Source organism: Rhinatrema bivittatum, chromosome 6 (assembly GCF_901001135.1).
Source record: "Rhinatrema bivittatum chromosome 6, aRhiBiv1.1, whole genome shotgun sequence".
In the NCBI taxonomy this organism is placed as follows: domain Eukaryota; kingdom Metazoa; phylum Chordata; class Amphibia; order Gymnophiona; family Rhinatrematidae; genus Rhinatrema; species Rhinatrema bivittatum.
Window position 1 is genome coordinate 190,262,764 of NC_042620.1, and position 22,373 is coordinate 190,285,136.

General features: G+C 42.8%; 1 protein-coding gene across 1 annotated transcript in view; it reads left to right on the top strand.

The window, feature by feature from the left end:
- The window catches only part of PARD3B (par-3 family cell polarity regulator beta), a 2,091,605-nt gene that overhangs the window by 1,127,584 nt on the left and 941,648 nt on the right, over positions 1-22,373 (top strand). The window contains 1 exon segment of the mRNA XM_029606318.1: positions 13,927-14,097. Coding sequence (XP_029462178.1) covers positions 13,927-14,097 — 171 coding nt within the window.

Consider the following 22,373-nt stretch of genomic DNA (forward strand, 5'->3'; position numbering starts at 1 on the left):
TATAAATGATCTGGAAAGAAATACGATGAGTGAGATAATCAGATTTGCAGATGACACAAAATTGTTCAGAGTAGTTAAATCACAAGCAGATTGTGATAAATTGCAGGAAGACCTTGTGAGACTGGAAAATTGGGCATCCAAATGGCAGATGAAATTTAATGTGGATAAGTGCAAGGTGATGCATATAGGGAAAAATAACCCATGCTATAATTACACAATGTTGGGTTCCATATTAGGTGCTACAACCCAAGAAAGAGATCTAGGTGTCATAGTGGATAACACATTGAAATCATCGGTACAGTGTGCTGCGGCAGTCAAAAAAGCAAACAGAATGTTGGGAATTATTAGAAAGGGAATGGTGAATAAAACGGAAAATGTCATAATGCCTCTGTATCGCTCCATGGTGAGACCGCACCTTGAATACTGTGTACAATTCTGGTCGCCGTATCTCAAAAAAGATATAATTGCGATGGAGAAGGTACAGAGAAGGGCTACCAAAATGATAAGGGGAATGGAACAACTCCCCTATGAGGAAAGACTAAAGAGGTTAGGACTTTTCAGCTTGGAGAAGAGACGAATGAGGGGGGATATGATAGAGTTGTTTAAAATCCTGAGAGGTCTAGAACGGGTAGATGTGAATCGGTTATTTACTCTTTCAGATAGTAGAAAGACTAGGGGGCACTCCTTGAAGTTAGCATGGGGCACATTTAAAACTATTCGGAGAAAGTTCTTTTTTACTCAACGCACAATTAAACTCTGGAATTTGTTGCCAGAGGATGTGGTTAGTGCAGTTAGTATAGCTGTGTTTAAAAAAGGATTGGATAAGTTCTTGGAGGAGAAGTCTATTACCTGCTATTAAGTTCACTTAGAGAATAGCCACTGCCATTAGCAATGGTAACATGGAATAGACTTAGTTTTTGGGTACTTGCCAGATTCTTATGGCCTGGATTGGCCACTGTTGGAAACAGGATGCTGGGCTTGATGGACCCTTGGTCTGACCAAGTATGGCATTTTCTTATATTTCTTATCTTGCCTTTTAATCTATAATGCTTGCTTGATGGTAAGTTCCATACTCATGCCTTGCTACTTGGGTTCTTTAAAATGTGGTTGATCAGCTGGTATAGTAAACTAGGAGCAAGATGATTTCTTTCCTAACTGGAAAGGGAAAATACAGCTTTCACTCTATAGTATAATCAAGTCTTTCCTGCACAGTTGACTTAGAACAACAAAGAGCACAGTGGACTTTGAACACCATGGAACACTGGTAATGGGCAACTTCCACTCTTTGAACTCAAATCCTTTATATGAAATCATATATATCACTCTCTTTTGTATATAAGGCTAATCATTTGCAATGCTCTGCCGAAAAGCATAAAAGAGGAGACTTCATTAACATTTTACATTAACATTAACATTCATTAACATTAATATTAACAATGGAACCTCCCCTCCTCTGATTACCTGGACGGCATGGATACCGACTCTTAAAATGTGGATTAACTCTAGTCTGGACTAACCCTAGTCTGGAATTTGTTATGTCTCCCTTTAACTTAACTTAATCTTTTTCTTCCAGCTACCTAAGCTTCCAAGTTCACGGTCCTCGTTTAATGTAACTTTGTTTTTCCTTTACCTTAGTTATTTACCCCTGTTCGATGTAAACCGACCTGATATGGTATTTAACCATGAAGGTCGGTATAGAAAAATGTTAAATAAATAAATAAATTTTGGAAGATGTTGAAGGCTGTTTTATTTCAGCAAGTTTTTAATTCTTAAAATAGTAACAGTGGTTAAGAAAGCAACTATTGCAGGCTATGTACAATTGTCCCTCTGTCATTCATGGGTTTATTTTTGTGTTAACATGTTTGTATCATTTTATTGTTTTAAATTTGCTATATTTATGAGTGTTTTTATGGAAACTGCTTAAAAATGTTGATAGAGGGTCTATACATTTTTAATAAATATAATAAATCATTGGATGCAAGCGTGGCAGACCTAGAGGAGCTGAGCCAGACAGAGAGGGATGCAGAGGAGACCTTGAGAGACATAGTAAAATGATCCCAACTTTAATTTAACAGCCCTTATGCTGCATTAGTAGAGCAAGGTCACCTGGCAGGATCACCTTGGTGTGACAGGAAATGAACCTGTAGCTAGGAGCTGCCCTCTAGGTGATGCTTTATCCTCTCACATTCAGGATATTTCTGCAGAGGTCTGTGTCCAGGAAGGAAGTAGTTTAGAATGACAGTTGTAGGGGGTGATTTGATCATTAGGAACATAGATGAGTGGCTGTGGGTATGAGGATTGCTTTATAACTTGCCTCCCTAGTGCTAAGGTAGTGAATCTCATGCACCATCTAGATAAGAATTTAGAGTGTGCTGGGGAGGAGCCAGCTGTCATGATACATGTGGGTACCAATGACATAGGAAAGTGCAGGATGGAAGTGCTGAATGCTACATTTAGGCTGTTAGGTAGAAAGCTGAAATCCAGAACCTCCAGGGTAGCATTCTCAGAAATCCATCCCATTCCATTTGCAGGACCCCAGAGACCAGGCCAAGCTCCAGAGTCTCAATGTGTGGATGAGATGATAGGGCAGGGAAGAAGGGTTTTCATTTTGTAAATTTCTGGAGAAAGGGGACTCTTGCGATGGAATGGGCTCCATCTTTTTTTTTTATTATTTGACAAGTATTGTTATGCACGTCATCTACAAAGCAATAGCACCAGTTACTCCCAAACAGCAACGAAACCAGTACATTCCAAGTGAAACAATTTTTTAAACCCCTTTTGTTTTGTTTTTTTTACAGTTTTTTCCTTCCCACTCCATTTTCATAAGGGTGGCAAGACTGATAATAATAGTAGTATTGACAATAATAGTAGTGAGAGTAAAACTAGGTTTCTGGATCTCCAGCATTCCCTTTGACATCAAGGGCCGCAGGATCTGCCAGTTTCAGGAAACGGTAAACTAACGGCAGATTGCCCCAGCATCTCAAATGTAGTCATTTTATGCCATCTCATAGCCACCAGCTTAATGAAATGGTAGATTCTGTCTATGCAATGTACTTCCTCCAGAGATGAAGCTACTGATCTTCTCCAATATCTGGCTGTTTCACATCTGGCATACAAACAGAACTACTGTGTTAGCTGCTGATATGGTGTTGGTTGCTCATACTCATATATATTACATAGAGCCCTGTGGGGAGCAAACTACCTCCACTCATAGAATTCTCCGAATCAAATCAAACAACTCTTCCCAAAAGTGAGCAATCATGGCGCAACCCCAAATGTGGTAGAAAGTTCCCCTCTTACCACACTCCCTTCAACATTTATCTGTTGCGGTCAGGAAAATTGTATGTATCCTTTCTGGGATTAGGTACCACTTTAGCAGCACCTTATTCCTATTTTCCAATAGAAGGGCTGAAATGGAGCCTCAACTCATGTTTGATAATGAATTGTCAAACTCAAAATCTGATATGGCCAGTTTCAAATCGTTCTCCCATGCTTTTGGATGTTTCGGGTTATCTGCGAACTCTTGATTAAATAAGTTGTAAATTTTTTAGATAACCCCCCTTCTCTTGTCTATTTGGTCACATAAACCCTCAAAAAAGGTTTTTCCTGTCGAAGCCCATTGATAACTCTCAGAAAGTGCCTAATTTGCATATAAAAATATCTATCATTGATTGAGAAATCAAAAGGTTCCATCAGATGCTCAAATGGTACAACCTCTTCCCCACTCCCAGACCTGCTCCATTCTTTGCATCCCTTTACCATCTCATTTATCAGCTTTACCTACCACTATGACAGGAGAGAAATGTCTGTTGTGCAGTAAGGCCAGTTGATAAAAGTATTCTCCCTTGCCTACCATCCAAATTCGCCACTGTTTCCAGACTCGCAAGGTGTTTAAGATATATGAGGACATCTCCTGAATGGGCCACCATGGCTGCTTTGATTGCCATGCCAATGACCATAATGACAATATCCCTATGAAATTTTGTTCCAAAATTGCCCACCGCTTCCTTTCTCTCTATCTATGCCAGTCCGTGAGAGCCCTTAGTTGTGATGCTGCAGAGTGCCAGCTAAATTTCGGTGCCCTTAACCCACCCATACTTTTCAGTTAGTACATATCTGCCCTGGACACTCTCATGGATCTACACCACCATATGAAGTAAAAAATGTGTTGCTGTTAAACGTTAAGGAGTTTACTTGGAATATAGATTGGGTGGGTGTGAAACAAATAGCAAAGCTGAGGCAGTTCCTTCATTTTAATTGGTGTGATCCTGCTAAACAAGAGAACTCATATTTGCCCCATTTTGTCAAATCCTTTCCTATGGAGGCCATTAGAAATGAATAGTTTAATTGGAATGGCCTTTTTTTTAGCCTTACCTTTATATACTCCCAAATATTTTATTCTAATCTTTGCCTATTTAAAAAGAGAAAGTACATTTCACAGTATTAATTTGTGCCACAGAAAGCGAAATGTCTAGTATTTCCGACTTTTCAATATTAATCTTGAAACCTGAAACTTTGCTGAATCTATCCATCTACATTGTTCCCCCCTAAGAGTACAAACTGGATAATGGGAATAAGAGGATCCCTCCTGGATCCTCTTATTCCCATTATCCTTTCTGATCCTAGTTGCAAACGGCTCCAAGAAAATTGCAAAAAGTAAAGGGGAGTTTAGGGACTCTATCAGAGTCACGGTGGGTGGCTTATGTATGGTGATACACCCAGATGTACAGTTCCTCAAGGAAGTAAAACGCATACAACCCCCCTTTCACACTTTGGTGCCATTATGGGACTTTAACCTAATTCTCGGTATTTAACAGGTTTGCTGTTTGAGCCACTTAAATCCGCATCACTTAAGGATCCATCCTTGAATGTGGTTTTCCTCATGGCCATCCTCTCAGCAAAGCAGATTTTGGAAGTGCAAACTCTGTCCTGCAGAGATCCATATCTAACCACCTCCAGGGATTTGATTACCTTATTCCCTGCTTCCCTCTTTTTTACCGAATATTTTGTCTCAGTTTTATCTCAAAGGCCAGTAAAGTTTTACTTTACCGGCCTCTGAGAATAAACAAATACGTTAGATCCAGAGCTAAACTGCCTGGATGTGAGGTGGATACTACTTAGGTATCTTAGTCACAAATCCATTTAGGAAGTCAGACAGTTTGTTTTATATAGCAGTTCTCGCAGAGGAGAGGCAGCTTCCAAGTCTATGCGAGCTATGTGGATTAAGGAAGCAATAGGGTTGCCCTACATCCTGAAAGCAAACGTAATACCACTAGTGCTAAGGGCTCACTCCACGATAGCCTAAGCAGTGTCATGGAGGTGTTGAGCCACCCTGGAAGAAATTTATAGGGTGGCCACATGGTCCTCCCTACACTCCTTTATTAAGCACTACAGATTGGGCATGCAAGCCAAGGCAGACACAACTTTCAGAACAAGTATACTAGGGACTGTGCTTATGTCTTCCCGCCTAAGGGAATAATAGCTATGTTACATCCCTACATTGTTTGACTAATCTAACAGGAGGAGAAGTAAGGCAAAATTATATCTTAGCTGATAATTTGCTTTCCGGGACTTCTGCTAGACAAGTCTAGGTCCCAAATGACAAAGCCAAGCAAGTAAAACAGATGAAAGGAGTTTACACCCATTTTCTTTCTTTCAGGTCCTCCTACCCCAGGGGGTGTGTATCTACTTAGCTCTTACCACTACATTTGTGTGGTACCTTTCTTCCTTTTGTCTGCCTTTCTGTTTTCACAATTCTTTAGTTAAAGGAGCAAAAAAAAAATGGAATAACAATGTACAAGGAAAATTGAGTATGCACATATCAGAGTGCTATGCTCAACATGACAAGAAGAAAGCCAAAGTTAACTCTCAACCTTATATGCGATACGTTGCGGGTGTGGACCCTTTTGGACTGTGGTGGAACTGGTGCAACCTGCAGGGAGGAGCCCTATAAGTCCCTACCGTTGGCTGGTGGAGCTGGCTGTGGGAGAGGCCCAACTGGAGCTTTACCTATACCAGACCTCATTCCCCTTAGTTTTAGCCCTCTTGACCCAGGCCGGCAGGACTTAGGCACTGGCCTCTGTTGATGAGGTGAAGTCCATGGAGATGGGTGAGTTGCAGGCCACGGATAGGTACAGCGTGGTTGGAGATGAGCAATTGTAAAGACAAGCGGCATTCAGGCGTGATCTAGAATCTGTCAGTGGTCAGAGGCAGGCAGAGTTGAATCGTAGTCAAGAATCGGGAAGTAGTAAGTGTCAGGCAGAGATCAGTCGTAGTCAAGTGTCAAGCACGCCAAGGTCAAAACCAAAGATCCATCTGAGGGTTGATGGGACGGAAAGGCAGGCAGGGAGGCAAGGAACAGCACAGGTGGCAGGAGAATATAGTGAACAACTGAAGACTGACCAAAGGAAGGAGATGAAGATCTCAAGAAAAAGATCAGGAACTGTCAAGACAATGACCAGGAATACAAGAACGAAGAACAGGAACAAGTTGAGGCAACTATCTATACCAATGGTAATTGATCTATTGCTGAGGCAAGGATAAGCTGCTGAAGTGGCCTTTTATAGGCACATGCTACTGATGATGTCATTGGGCATGCTGGCCTTTTCCCACCGCGGGCCCTTTAAGAGGGGCAAGGTTGGGCAAGTGCATGCCTTAAGAACATAAGAAATTGCCATACTGGGTCAGACTAAGAGTCCATCAAGCCCAGCATCCTGTTTCCAACAGTGGCCAATCCAGGCTACAAGTGCCTGGCAAGTACCCAAAAACTAAGTATATCCCATGCTACTGATGCTAGTAATAGCAGTGGCTATTTTCTAAGTCAACTTCATTAATAGCAGGTAATGGGCTTCGTAGTATTCCTTTCCAGATCGTTTATAAATATATTGAAAAGCACGGGTCCTAGCACAGATCCTTGAGACACTCCACTGTATACCCTTTTCCATTGAGAAAATTGTCCATTTAATCCTACTCTCTGTTTCCTGGCTTAACCAGTTTGTAATCCCTGAAAGGACATCACCACCTATCCCATGACTTTTCACTTTTCTTAGAAACCTCTCATGAGGAACCATGTCAAATACACCACATCCACCAGTTCACCTATATCTACATATTTATTAACCAGTTCAACTTGCCTTGGGTAAAGCCATGCTGACTTTGTTCCATTAAACCATATGTATTTATTTATTTTATTTAAAAACTTTTCTATACCGTCGTTAAGTTAGGTACCATCACAACGGTTTACAATAAGGCACAAATATTAATGTTGGAAAAAAATCTTGATTTCTATCCACTAAACAGGTGCCAACAATTTATGGTAACATAGTTTGTTATAATTACTCATTGGTGGGTGTGATACATTATGTCCATTCTTATCAGTGACAGATTTAAAATAGATAACTTATAGTATCTTATTCTTTGGTGGTGAGCGAAAATATTTAAAAATAAAATACATACCCGTATAGATTAGGGTAGTGTACGTGGGTATTCTGCAGATCGCCTCCCATTTTCCTTGTGTTCTACTCTTCTTTCTCTTTGTTGTACGCTTGTCTAAATAACCATGTTTTTAAATTTTTTCTGAAGGTTTTGATGTCTCTTTGTAAGCGGATCTTGACAGGCATGGTGTTCCATAGTATAGGTCCTGCTAAGGAAAGCGCTCTTTCCCTTACTTGGGTTAGTCTTGCTGTTTTAATTGAGGGAATGGTTAGTAAAGCTTTATTTGCTGATCTCAGGTTTCTGTGAGGGACGTGTACGTGAAGGGCTGTGTTCAGCCCATTCAGCTTTTTCATTATGTATTAATTTATGTATGGTACATAGGGTTTTGTATTGCATTCTTTCTATATGTTCTGTGATTTTGATCTTTAGAACACTTTCCACTATTTTTCCTGGTACTGAAGTCAGGCTAACTGGTCTGTGGTTTCTCAGATCGCCCCTGGAGCCCTTTTTAAATATTGGGGTTACATTAGCCACCCTCCAGTCCTCAGGTACAATGGATGATTTTAATGATAGGTTACAAATTTTAACTAATAGATCTGAAATTTCATTTTTAAGTTCCTTCAGAACTCTGAGGTATATACCATCTGTCCAGGGGATTTACTACTCTTCAGTTTGTCAATCAGGCCTACCACATCATCTAGGTTCACTGTGATTTGGGGGGCCCAGGGGAGGCAGTGGCGTCAGAAGCAGGCAGAGCATGGCAGCCTGCCGTGTGTTTATTTGGGGGCTTTTCCCAGTGTCTGGAGAGGTTTCGTCAACCTTGGGGTTGGAGGTAACAACGATGGTCCCTGGGCCTGCCATGCAGACTGCCGAACACAACACAATTGTTGTGGTAAACATCACAGCCCACAGAGTTCAATTTATCCTCTCAGGGAAGTTTTTTTTTGTTGTAATTCTATTTGTCTTAGGTGTTCACAACCAGGTTAAGGTAGTAGAGCTATGATCAAGCTTTGGCAGAATGCTACCGAATGCTTCCTCCATCCATGCCTCCTTTATAGTCCACACAACGGCACACTGGAAAATGTGGAGGCATGTTCTCTATTTCCACCAGCTACAGAGAGAGGAAATACCTACAGTGTTTGACTGGTTTAGCAGGAGTCCAGGAAATCAAATTATCAGGTAAGGTATAATTTTGCCTTAAGAAGCACCAGTCCCACTACAGATCCTTGAGGCACTTCAGGAACTAGGAAGAATGCCACAAAGCTTGTGAGCTTTCGCTGTCTTGCAAAATATATGAGCAGTGTTGGAAAGAATCCCCTGAAGAAGGAAGTGCTATTTCCAAAACACAGAACATGTAGGGTGTTTCGACTATTTCAGAGCGATCAGCAAGTGGTCAGTGAGTGGCATTATCATGACATGAGAGTTAACTACAAATAAGATAAGGAATATCAAAGAGTTTTAAGTGCATATGCAAAAATTAATAGAAAAAAACATAGAAAATAATATATATTATATGGGTCCTATGATTATTTAAGTAGCGTTGGCAGTGCCCTAGTCGCACAATGAGCTAAAGGAATGCATTAGCCCGTACTATGAAGGTCATTAAAAATGCTGATTACAATTATTTCACAGAGTCTTAAAGAAATATTGGAAATAGTAGTGTTGAAATCATCCACAGTGTTAACTGTTGAATTTTGTGTTATTTGAGTGTTTGTGTTCCATGGTATGGACAGCAATTTAAAAAAAAAATTGACATTGCTGCTGCCAAAAATTGTGATATTGGCACTTATTTTGGTCTTATTTTCATGCTCAGTTAGTGCTCAATTTTCACTTTTTGTTTTATTTTTCTCTGGAATTTATCAGTATTGTATTTAACAGAAATTAGAGAAAATCTGTGAAAAAATAAACCTTTATTTTTTGGGGCAAGTATTATGGTTTATTTTGGTCAACAGAAATATAAAGTGCCATTCGTCCTGTCTGCCACTGCTGACAAAGGAGGAGATGGGGTGAAGTGAAGAGCATCAGGGGGAGCCTTGGCTATTCACAGTTTCTTTGGGACTAAAACAAACTTTTGCATGTTCAGTGTTACAAAGTAAAGATGAAAATAAGTTAAATCTGAATACTAGTTTTTATAAAATCCTAGATTTTCAAGGGAAACAGTTGTTTTCTCTGAAAATGAAAGATCCTATCAAGGGAAACAAGTATGTAGAGAACAACCAGACAACACTTTCCTGCTAATGCATTACCCTATGCAGTTTTACCCTGCAGTAATTTGCCATAATATTTAAAACAAATAGATTTTCCAAAATGAACTGAACAGTGTTCTACTAATAATTAGTATATGTATCTACGTTCTGAGTTTGCTGGTATGCTAACTTTCCTCTGTAGGGTTGATGCTGTGCTTGTTATTCTAACTAAAATATTGAATGACTGAAGTAAATATTTTCTTACGGTTTCTAATTTTTTATGTACATACAAGCCGTTAAGCCCATTAAAACAGGCAAGATTTTTGTCCCCTCTCCTCCTACGTCTTTGCTCTGCTCCGCTCCTCCCCCCAGCACCACGAAGGGCCAGAGGCGGTGGTGGTGGTAGGAGCTGCAGCGGCGGCCGAGGGGGATCTCATGAGGTGTAATGGTCCTGCCATCCCATCTCCCTCCCCCCTACTCCGGTGGTGGAGGGACTGGCTCAGACCCCTTTCACTCTTTCCTTACAGGCTCAGACCCCTTTCACTCTATCCTTACAGGCCCCAACTCCTTTGCTCTCCATTAGCTCTCCTGTTCCCCTCTACACTCAACCCCTTCCACTCTAACCTATAAGTGGAGAGCTGGGGGAGGTAGAGAATCTCTCTCTCATACAGCCCCTACATAGGCTTCCTCTCTCTCTCTTGCACATACACTCTCCCTCTGTCCCTCACGCACGCACGCCCAATCCCTCTCACACATACACAATCCCTCACCTAGTCTCCCTCTCTCTCTGGCACTCACAATCACCTTCAGCACACATTACCTCACTTCTCTCTCACACAGTTAAAATGGGCGAGATTTTTGTCCCCTCTCCACCTAAGTCTTTGCTCTGCACTCGCAAGAGCTTGCAAAGTTCCCACGCCTGTTGTGTCTGGGAGTGTGAGGAAAACACTCCGCTCCACCCCTCCACGAAGGGCAGGCGGCAGGCACTGCAACAGATTTGGGACACATTGCTTGGTTTGCTTTGATCTTTCTGGGAGACCTGTGCCTTTAAGAAATCCGATCGGGGGCTTGAGAGGGAGGAGGGAGCAGGGCTCTGGCTTTCACTTTTGCCGCTCTGCTTTGCTGGGCATAGGGGTGGAGCAATGCCCATGTAAACTCTTCCTGTGGTGGCTGAGACCCACGGGTGGGTTGCCAGCACTGCCTCCCCCCCCCCCCCCCTGCAGTTGTGGGATATTTACTTGGCTTCTCCATATCTGCGGGACTCAGGGGGCGGGGGAGGAGGGCAAGCTGTTCTCTGTTCAGCTCTTTGCGATTTGGCTGCTGCATGCTGCAGCTGCTTGGATCTCTTCACAGCCGCTCTCTACTGCATTTGCTCTGCTCCGGCCGTCCCAACTCCCTCCCCTCCCTCTTCCCCGGTGGTGGACAGACTGGCTCGGCGACTCTTCTGCCCTTTACTCCTCCTGTGTGTAATGGTCCGGCAGTCCCTACTCCCTCCCCCCTTCCCCAGCGGCGGAGGAATGGGCTGAGTCATTTCTTGGAGCAGCAGCTCGTCTGCCCTTTCCTCCTCCCCTCTGTGACACCCAGCACGTAGCGCAGAGCTCTATGGTCCACACATGCGCGGTAGAGCTGCTCTCTACTGCACATTTGCAGGCCGTCGGTCAGAGCCCATTTATATTGTAGATCTCTACCCGAAGTCTAGAGCAGGGATTCTTAACTCCAGTCCTTGAAGGCTAGCATCCAGCCTAGTTTTCAGGATGTTCACAGTGAATATTCATCAGATATGTTTGCATGCATTTGGTCCAAGAACAACAATGTGCATATTTTGTTTACTCTAGAAATCTGACTTGTTTACAGCATTCAAAATCTGGAGTTAAAAACCCTGAGACAGGGTTATTATCTGGTGTGCTTGTCACTATCAATAGATTATCATTCTTTCATTATTGGGGCACAATGTGTCATCTTCTTGTTTTATATAACCCTATCTGGCTACCATTCCAATGCCTTATGTGTAGCCAGTTGGTAGACCTATGCAATTTGCTGGTGCTTTCGTACAGTCTTGCCCAAGTGTTACTTGACAGGGGAAATTTAGAGAAAGATTACAGGTGGTATGCATTCCCCAGAGTTTAATTATGCTGTGTTATATGCTTGGTTCTCTTAGCCAGTGAAAATCCCAATGTTTTACTCAAATCTTTATGGCATTGCACTAAGCCAAAGATGATCCCAGCTAGGGCCTGGATCAAAATGCTATTTTTTGAACAAATGCAGGTTTCATATAAGTTTAGGATGTCAGGAGTTCTGCTGTTTTTTCAATTTAGTATTCTTAAAAACATAGACAACAGAAGGCATTTTTCTTTTTAATGAAACATTTAGAAAAACTGGTAACTTGGGAGTAAGAAATAAAAACATTTCTGCCTTGATGTTTTTCTAAATTAACTTTGTCTTATAGTAATTGCTGATAAATTGTCAGGTTTGTCTTCTGAAATTTAATCTTAGTCATTTGCTGTTTGCTTTATGTACTTTAACTATTTGTAAAACTAAACTGATTATAGATTGAACCATCCACATTGCCTTCCAGTGAATTGAGGATCTCAATGCGAAACTGTAACCAGAATGAAATCCTGAAGTTGATGACTATTTTGTCATGAGATTGTCATATCTCACTTTTATGGTTTGTGTTGCAGAATTGTAGACATTGCATGTCTGAAAAACAGCCTCTGCTGAACCCCCCCCTACACAATCACAGCCTCTGCTGAACCCCCCTACACAATCACAATTTGTTTTCAGAAGTGCTGCGAGGGCATGAGTATCGGTCTTAAATATCAGCTTTGTCATCATTTACTTTGTTCATTTACTCATTGGATAAGATGACAGACTTGGAGACATTCTTAATTAAAATGATTTATTGATTATTTTTTAAACAATATGCAAGATTTTTTTTTTTCCTGAATATGTTTCTAAAAAAAAAAAGAGTGTCTTTCTCACCAAACCTACAACATTTCAGCATAGTATATTCTAAATGTAAATAGACTATGAGTTGGTCCGCTTACAAACTTGAAGGGGCTTATAGACCATGTCATGTAGAAAATTATGGTTAAATACATACATGTCCACCACATCTTTATTTTGGTCCCACTACACAAAGAAAAAGGCATTCAGTGAAGAAAGAAACCATTTTGACAGATGTGTTTAGGTGTTCTTGTAAGCATCTGCACTATTCTTCCCAGTCTAGTCCTTCCCGAGGAAGCTGTCTGGTAAATCATGGTCTTGACGGGTGACTGAAAGCTGGGAGTTAAAGTCTCGCTCTCTCTCTTTCTCTCTCTCTATATGGCTATATTGGTATACATAATTTTGAAATATTGTTGAATCGTTTGATTTATTTAACTGGAACACCTCCTTTTTTGCAACAATAAAAGCTAATTCATTTCCATATCATGGAATATTTACAGTTGTGTGCCTCACACTTCTGCTGTTTATAGATTCAGTGAAGAAAACCATGACTTACTGGAGCCATTGGTTCCTGTGTACTAAAGTTTTTCTTTCATTTTGTGTCTATGGGAAAAATGTTTAGACAATAGCTTTCATACCGGTGTGCACAAGCGCGCATGTTTCTCAGCCTGCACTCAGGGATGCGGCCATTTTATAACATACGCACAAATATGGGGACACATTATAAAATAGTCTTGCTGTGTACACCGAATTCTAAGCTGCCTGGATATGTATGCAAATCCCGCTCCTACTGTATAAGTTGGGAGATTTTAAAAAGGACACCAACGCCATTGCCTGTTTTAACAGTTTCTTCTCAGTTTGACCAGTTAAGAGAGAAGTCCTCCAAACCCTCTTAGTTTTATAGCCTGCACTCCCCCTTGCCTAGTTAGCCCCAAACCTTTAAATCCCACAGTCTGCTTACTTCTCTTGCATTTATTACTTGCATCCATATAGAAGTAATGTTACGTGGCATCTCTGCTTGCAGCACCTGTGCTTACTTTTAGAAGGTGGCACTGCAGATCGAGATGGCAGAAGAACCCCTGTGGAGATATTCAGTGCACACATGCTCCTTCAGTGTCCCAGTGGTAGATACCATCAGCTACATCCTGCTGTCACCAGCTGCAGGTATTTTGTTGTAGTCCTGGTGAGATGGATAGACTCGGTTAGTGAGCTGGATACATTCCCCAGACTGTAATGTGGTAACCTATATTATAGAAGGCAGTTATTATTGGCCCCTCATTTGTATTATTTTGGCATACAATTCTGTTTTACCTTGGGAACTTTTTTCTCATTCATACCTATGATTTGGTTTATTATATAGGATGGTCGCTTACTGATAAATGATCAACTGATTGCAGTGAATGGGGAGTCTCTCTTAGGAAAGTCAAATCATGAATCAATGGAGACCCTTCGACGATCCATGTCTATGGAAGGAAACATTCGTGGCATGATCCAATTGGTTATTCTCAGACGATTGGATAGACAGACAGAGGTAATTCAAGAATTTTATTACAACTAGTTTTCAAATTGTCAGCATATGTCTCAAAGTCTGAATGCATAGAAAATAATCTCATATTGATAAGTCAGGAATACCATATAATACCTATGATGAAGATTAATATGAACTGTACATTCTTTTTTCACTTAGCAAAGGGAATCTTTTCACCAAAAGATACTGCATAATATTAAGACCTTCTGCTTGAATGCTCTGGTATATGTTCGTATGGATGTTTGCCTATCTTGTTTTTAAATAGACTTACAAAGAAAAGCTTCTTAGTGATGCTTGTTAATCGAAAGATTTAAAAAAAAATTGTAAGTTTAAAATGACCAAAAATCATTGTTCTCTATAGGAATATTGACTTCTAGTTAACATGCATTCATACTGTATAATGTTGTAAAATATGTATATTCTGATTTGGCACTTCAAAGCGAATTACATTATTTATTTATTTATTTTGTTTAAAGAGTCTTCTATACTGATGTTAGTCGAAACATCACCTCGGTTTACATGGAACAAAAGCAACGGAAATTACAAGTAACAGGGGAAGGGTAGGGGGTACAAAAAACCAATAGGAGAGCAGAGAAGCATAGGAACAATTAACAAGTGAACTATAATGTCATAAGAACAAGTTCATAGTCAAATTCAGGTCATGATCCATCACAATTCAATATTCATCAAGGGTGTTGGGGAAAGGCTTGTTTGAATAGCCAGGTTATGAGCTGGGCTCTGAATTTGGTGATGCAAGGTTCAAGTCTGAGGTGGGTCGGGTACTGTAAGTATTTTTTAAATTTTCCATCAGAGTAGAAGTAGGATTTTTTAAAATAATTTAGTTGTCAATTAAAGCAAAATAATTAGGAACTACTCTTTCCTTTCAGATTTTTATTTGGTCCCTAAGGCAAAGTTAGTGTTTTAAAATAACCTACAGTACTTTCACCATTATGTCTAAGTAAATCAGGTTCTCACAGAACAAGCAGGATGGTATTCCTCACATGTGGGTGACATCATCAGGATGGAGCCCAATCACGGAAAACTTCTGTCAAAGTTTCCAGAACTTTGACTGGCCTCTACTGGGCATGCCCAGCATGGCACTAACCCTGCAGCCAGCAGGGGTCCCCCTTCAGTCTTCTTTTTTCCACGCAGCAGTAGCCTCGTGGTAAAAGAGCTGTCAAGAGATTCCTGACAGGAATTTTCCTCACGGAATTACTAAAAGTAAAATTGCCCCACAGGGGTCCCTCCTCTAACTTTTATCAGTCCACGTTACTCCGATAAGTTTTTACCCGTTTTCTGTCGATTACCATCGAGTTTGGCCCTCGCGGCCTACTGGCCGTCGACCGTACCGCAGCTTGATTTTTTTCCAAGGCCATAGTGCCGGGGTTTCGTCTGTGCCCGGACTGTACCCGCACCATGTCTATCAGAGACCCCCATAAAGTCTGTGTAATGTGTCTAACACGCGAGCACGATGTCTTGACCTGCACCAAATGTGCCTTAATGACACCGAAGGATCGCAAGGCCAGAATGGAGAAGATGGAACTTCTCTTCCGTGTTCAAACCCCGACTCCGTCCATTGCATAGACGTCGTCAGAACCGGCACCGTCAACTTTGCGCCAGCATCGACCACCGACCAGTGACCGACCGGCATCAACAACTTCTCAGCCATCGACACCCTCTACTTCCCCTCAGGATCAAGGGGATCGCAGGGAGAAACATTGCCATCGACACTATTGAGGGAGTGAAATCATCGACCTCACCATCGTCCAAGCTGCTGTCAAAGAAACCCCATCCAGGAAAGACACCTGACCATTCCTGCGACCGGTTCACCGAGGCAACCCTCACCCAATCGTCGTGGATCAGGAGCTGCGACTCCGCCTTTAACGGTGATCCCTCTGGCTATGCCTCTGCCTCCTTCTTCTGTTCCGGAGCCAGGGCTGCTTGCTCCAGGTCTCCGAGAAGAACTGGACCGGATGGTTCAGGAGGCCATTGACAAGGCAATGCAACATCTTCAGGTTCCTCCGGCACAGGCGCCGGCACCACCTGTGGAACCAATCATCGACCCTGATTCCGGCAGCACTGGCACCGCTGCTATCCAGGATGGAAGTGCTTATGGCCGCTATTCCACCGATGGATCCCGGGTCTCCGATGGCTCCGATGCCCTCCCCACTGACAGCATCATCAGGAAGAGAAACACCATTCCGCATCCCTCCATCGGGAGTTCTGCCTCAGCCATCGATGCCAATACGTCCCTCGCCACCGACCTATCCATCGGTGCCGATACATCCATCGGCGCCACCGAGTCATCCATCGATGCCCTCGATGCCTGCACTGGTGCCCTCGATGCCATCATCAGTACCTCTGATAATTCCTCTGATGCTTTCGGAGCCTAGACCAGGCCCTTCAGGTATCCAACCATCCTGTCCCCCTCTAGTTCCTAGAGGGACGGGTGCTGATCCTTAAGATACCTGGGCTGATGATACCTCAACAGACACTGATGATTTTCCTTCACCACCTTCACCCACTGAGAGTAGGAAGCGTTCTCATCCAGAGGACCTCTCCTTTATAAACTTTGTGAAGGAAATGTCTGAATTGGTTCCCTTCCAATTACAGACGGAACAGGATGATAGGCACCAGATGATGGAGTTGCTTCAATTTCTGGATGCCCCCAAGGTAATCACCTCTATTCCCATCCATCAGGTCTTGCTCGATCTCCTTAAGAAGACCTGGGAACATCCTGGATCAATTGCTCCAGGACACAGGAAAGCTGACACTATCTATTTGGTGCAGTCAGCCCCAGTTTTTCAAAAGTCACAGCTTGATCACCACTCTGTCGTGATAGAGTCTGCACAAAAGAGGACAAAGAGGTTGAAGCCTCACTCATCTGTTCCTCCTGGAAAGGAACAGAAGTTCCTAGATAACGTTGATCGAGTATTCCAAGGGGCAATGCTCATCTCCTGAATTGCCACCTATCAGCTTTATATGACCCAATATAACAAAGTCATTTATAAGCAGATACAGGACTTCTCAGACTCCCTGCCTCAGCAGTTTCAAGAACAATTACAAACCCTAGTCAACAAGGGTTTTGAGGCAGGCAAGCATGAGATTAGAACATCTTATGACATTTTTTATACTTCTACCAGAGTGTCTGCAGCTGCTGTTTTGGCGAGACGGTGGGCCTGGCTCAAGTCTTCTGACCTTCGCCCAGAAGTACAAGACCGGTTATCCGACCTGCCTTGTGTCGGAGATAATCTGTTTGGCAAACAGATTCAACGGACGGTGGCAGAATTAAAGAACCATCATGAGACCCTAAGACAGCTCTCTTTGATGCCTTCTGACTTCTCCTCAAAACAGCCCTTCAGAAAGGACTCTAAGAAGTCATTCTTCCGCCTGAAGAAGCCTTACCCGCCACCAACCAGATCCCATGTCACGAGACCTTATCAAAAACCGCTGTCTCACCAAGCCCATAAACAAAAACCCCAAGCAGCTCCTCAACCAGGACCTGCTTCAGGTTTTTGACGTCCACCTAGAGAGCAGCATCCAGATTCCTCTGTCGCACATACTAGTGGGAGGTCGATTGTGCCACTTCCACGTCATGTGGCACTCAAAAACATCTGACCAATGGGTATTGGCAATCATTGCTCAAGGTTACCATCTGAGCTTTCTTGCCCTGCCACCGGACTCCCCACCTCTATAGACATGGAGAACATCTGAACACTTTATTCTTTTGGATCAAGAGGTTTCCCTCCTTCTCCAGTCAAGAGCAATAGAACCCATTCCATACTCACAGCAAGGCCTAAGGTTCTATTCCCGGTACTTCCTAATCCCCAAAATATCGGGAGGCATCCATCCTATTCTGGACCTATGGGCCCTCAACAAGTACCTCCAGCGAGAACAGTTCAAGATGGTCACCTTGGGATTGCTTCTACCTCTTCTACAAAGAGGAGACTGGCTCTGCTCTCTGGACCTCCAGGACGCATACACCCATATTGCAATAAGTCCAGCTCATCGCAATTACCTGAGGTTCCTAGTAGGCCCCAAGCACTATCAATACTGAGTGCTTCCATTCGACCTAGCGACTGCACCACGAGTCTTTACAAAATGCCTCGTAGTCGTCGCAGCATTCCTCAGGTCACAAGGTGTTCATGTCTACCCCTATCTGGACGACTGATTAATCAGGGCTCCCACTCAGCAAGCTGCTCTGTTGTCCCTCAATCTAACCTTACACACTCTAATTTCATTAGGATTTCTCATCAATTACAACAAATCCTACTTAGTCCCATCTCAAATCTTGTCGTTCTTTGGGGCAGACTTGGACACCTTACAGGCAAAGGCTTTCCTGCCTCGACAACGAGCACTGACTCTTGTGTCCCTTGCTCACCAGCTGCAGTCTCAGCACTCCGCGACTCCACGCCAATTTCTCGTCCTCCTGGGACACATGGCGTCCTCAATCCATGTCAAACCAATGGCCCACTTGGCCAAGAGACTCATGTACTGGACTCTGAGGTCTCAATGGACTCAATCCATTCAGCATCTGTCGACCATTGTCCACATCACCGACTCACTCCGTCTGTCTCTCGCCTGGTGGAAAAATCAGACCAATCTCCTCCAGGGCTTGCCCTTCCAGGTTCCAAATCTTCAAATCATTCTTACCACCGACACTTCCAACCTTGGGTTGGGAGCCCACATAGCCAATCTGCAGACACAAGGCTCTTGGTGTCCAGAGGAAGACAAACACCAAATAAATTTCCTGGAACTTCGAGCATTCAGATGCTCTCAGGGCTTTCCAGAATCGCCTATCGAATCAAGTCATCCTGATTCAGACAGACAACCAGGTGGCCATGTGCTACATCAACAAGCAGGGAGGCACGGGCTCCTTCCTTCTGTGTCATGAAGTTGCACAGATATGGGCAGAAGCTCTCTCCCATTCGATGTACCTCAAGGCCACCTACTTGCCGGGAGTGGACAATGTGCTGGCAGACAAGCTGAGCCGTATCTTTCAACCACACGAGTGGTCTCTCAACTCCTCAGTAGCCAACTCTATCTTTCAACAATGGGGATATCCTTGAATAGATTTCTTTGCATCCCCACAAAACCGCAAAGTGGAGAACTACTGCTCTCTCATTCGCAGCAAGCTCTCTCGACCCAAAGACGCATTCTCCCTCTCATGGGCAACTGGTCTGCTCTATGCATTCCCTCTACTTCCTCTTCTTTCGAATACTCTCGTGAAGTTACGTCAGGACAAGGGAACCATGATCCTGATAGCACCTCACTGGCCACGCCAAGTGTGGTTTCCCGTACTTCAGGATCTCTCCATCCGCAGGTACATTCTCTTGGGAAAGGACCCACTTCTGATCACTCAGAACGACAGGAGCCTAAGCTATCCCAATCTTCACGCCTTATTCCTGATGGCATGGATGTTGAAAGGTTAATCCTTCAACCACTTAACCTTTCTGAACCAGTTTCCCATGTCTTGATTGCTTCACGGAAGCCTTCCACGAGAAAATCGTACTCTTACAAATGGAAATGGTTCACATCATGGTGCTCTTCTCAGTCCCTTGACCCCTTTTCCTGTCCAATCCTGAAGTTTCTGGACTATCTCTGGCATCTATCTGCGTCAGGTCTAAAGACTTCATCCATCAGAATGCATGTCAGTGCGGTAGCCGCCTTCCATAAAGGTGTCGGGGATGTCCCTATATCAGTACAACCCCTTGTAATGCGCTTTTTGAAGGGCTTGCTCCATATCAAGCCTCCACTGCGTCCTCCGTCCCCTTCTTGGGACCTTAACCTGGTTTTGGGTCAGCTCATGAAACCACCATTTGAGCCTCTTCACTCCTGTGACCTTCGATATCTCACATGGAAAGTGATTTTCCTTTTGGCTATCACTTCATCTCGCAGAGTTAGTGAATTGCAGGCTCTAGTTACCTATCCGCCTTACACTAAACTTCTGCAGGACCAGGCAGTACTCCGCACTCACCCTAAGTTCTTACCGAAGGTAGTTTCGGATTTTCATCTTAATCAATCCATCATACTACCTACCTTTTTTTTCAGGCCCCATGCCAACCCAGGAGAACAGGCTCTGCATACCCTTGACTGTAAACGGGCTTTAGTGTTTTACCTAGACCGTACAGCTGCCCACAGGGAAAGCACTCAATTGTTCGTCTCTTTCCACCCTAACAAGTTAGGGAAGCCTGTCGGTAAGCAGACTCTCTCCTCCTGGTTGGCGGACTGCATATCCTTCTGCTTTCAGCAAGTGGGCATTCCATTTCAAGACCGTGTTAAAGCACACTCTGTGAGGGCCATGGCGACTTCAGTAGCACACCCGCGATCGGTGCTGCTTCCTGACATTTGCAGGACTGCCACCTGGAGTTCTCTCCATACCTTTGCAGCCCACTATTGCTTGGACAAAGCCAGAAGACAAGTTTCCATCTTCGGCCAGTCTGTCTTTCGTAACCTGTTTACAATGTGACATACCCTTCCGCCTGCCCAGTGGGGTTCAGGATGCCCTCTACCAAATTCTGCCCCAGTTGTTGTGCCTGTTATACGCCTTTGGGTACATTTGGTACATGTTCGGACATCCTCAGCTCGGTACTCACGCATATATGAGGACTACTATCCTACTTGTTCTGTGAGAAAGCAAATATTGCTTACCTGTAACAGGTGTTCTCCCAGGACAGCAGGATGTTAGTCCTCACGAAACCCGCCCGCTGCCCCGCGGTGTTCTGTTCATAACCTTTTGTTATTTTATTTTTCGGCACTGCCTGTAGCTTTCAAATAAGACTGAAGGTGGACCCCTGCTGGCTGCAGGGTTAGTGCCATGCTGGGCATGCCCAGTAGGGACCAGTCAAAGTTCTGGAAACTTTGACAGACATTTTCCGTGATTGGGCTCCATCCTGATGATGTCACCCATATGTGAGGACTAACATCCTGCTGTCCTGTGAGAACACGTGTTACAGGTAAGCAACATTTGCTATATTGCTACACAGATTCTCACCGGAACCTTAGGGCAGCATCATAGTGATAAAACGTGAATGTAGGATGGACAGCTAAAAGTTATACTCAAGAAAGGAGAGTTTTGAAACAGAATACTTAGATCAGAAATGGGGTAATTTTCAATTTGTTAGACAAGGTGCAAAGTCAATGAATATAAAATTTGTACCTAGTTTTCAAAGGGAAAGTGTACATGATGAAATCTAAATATGTTTAGGACAGATGTAGAGGGAAATGGTAATAAAGTTGAGAGCTTGGGTAAAAAGCATGGGGGGAGTTGGTGTGAAAGGGGATTTATATGCTCTTCTATCAAAAGTGGTAGAGAACCAGAGTGGGCAATAACTGGATGAGCCCTTTACTCTTTATTAGCCCTTTAGTCTTGATTAACCCTTTAGTCTTTATTAGCCATCATCTACTATTACAGTGTTACTTTGTTTAAAAAAATATATAAAAAGATGATAATTAAAATGTATATCAGGACAAAAAAGTATTTCTAAGAATAATACCAAAGCAAGTATGTTGATATTTGTAAGACTTTTACTTGCAAGGCTATTTTAATTAATATCTCTTTCCTACTGATGTACCTCTAGGAGGTGATGGGGTGTCATGATTATTAGTATTTATTTGGAGATCAGGATTCAGTGGCTGGAAGAAAAGGAGGCATAAAGTAGAAGCATAGATTGATAGTAGAAATCTATGTAGGCAAATGACGTATATTCATTTTGAAAATTAAATTTATCCACGGAATTTCTCCCCGACCTTACCCCGAATCTGGGAATCCCTTTTTTTTTTTTTTTTTTTTTAACAGTGAAACTAAACAGTTATATTTATTAGAACAATGTTCAGTGCTGAAAATCTAGTCAGATGACATTTTTGTTATGCAGTTCAATCCTTTTGAAAATTGATTTCAATAAGTCTTGGTATATATTTTGATTCCCTTTCATTTCTTATGCATGTATAACTCTTTATGTCCCTGGACATTGAGATGTAATTTATATCTTCCTGAGCTGGAGCAAATGGTTCTTTCAGTCGACAGAAGGTAAAGCAGTAACACTTGCATACCCAAAGAAGTTGATCATATTGAAAGGATAGATAATATGTCCTCCTTGAATATATGGGGGGGGGGGGGGGGCTGTTTTCAAAACTTTGCAGGTTGGTGCAAAATCCTCAGAAATTTTTCTCAGACTTTGCACCAACTCTCAAAGGGAAAGTATGAGCATGCTTTGGCTTTGGATAAAGAACCTGCAGAGATTTGCTCCTGCCTTTTCTGTTAATACTTTTTTCCTGGA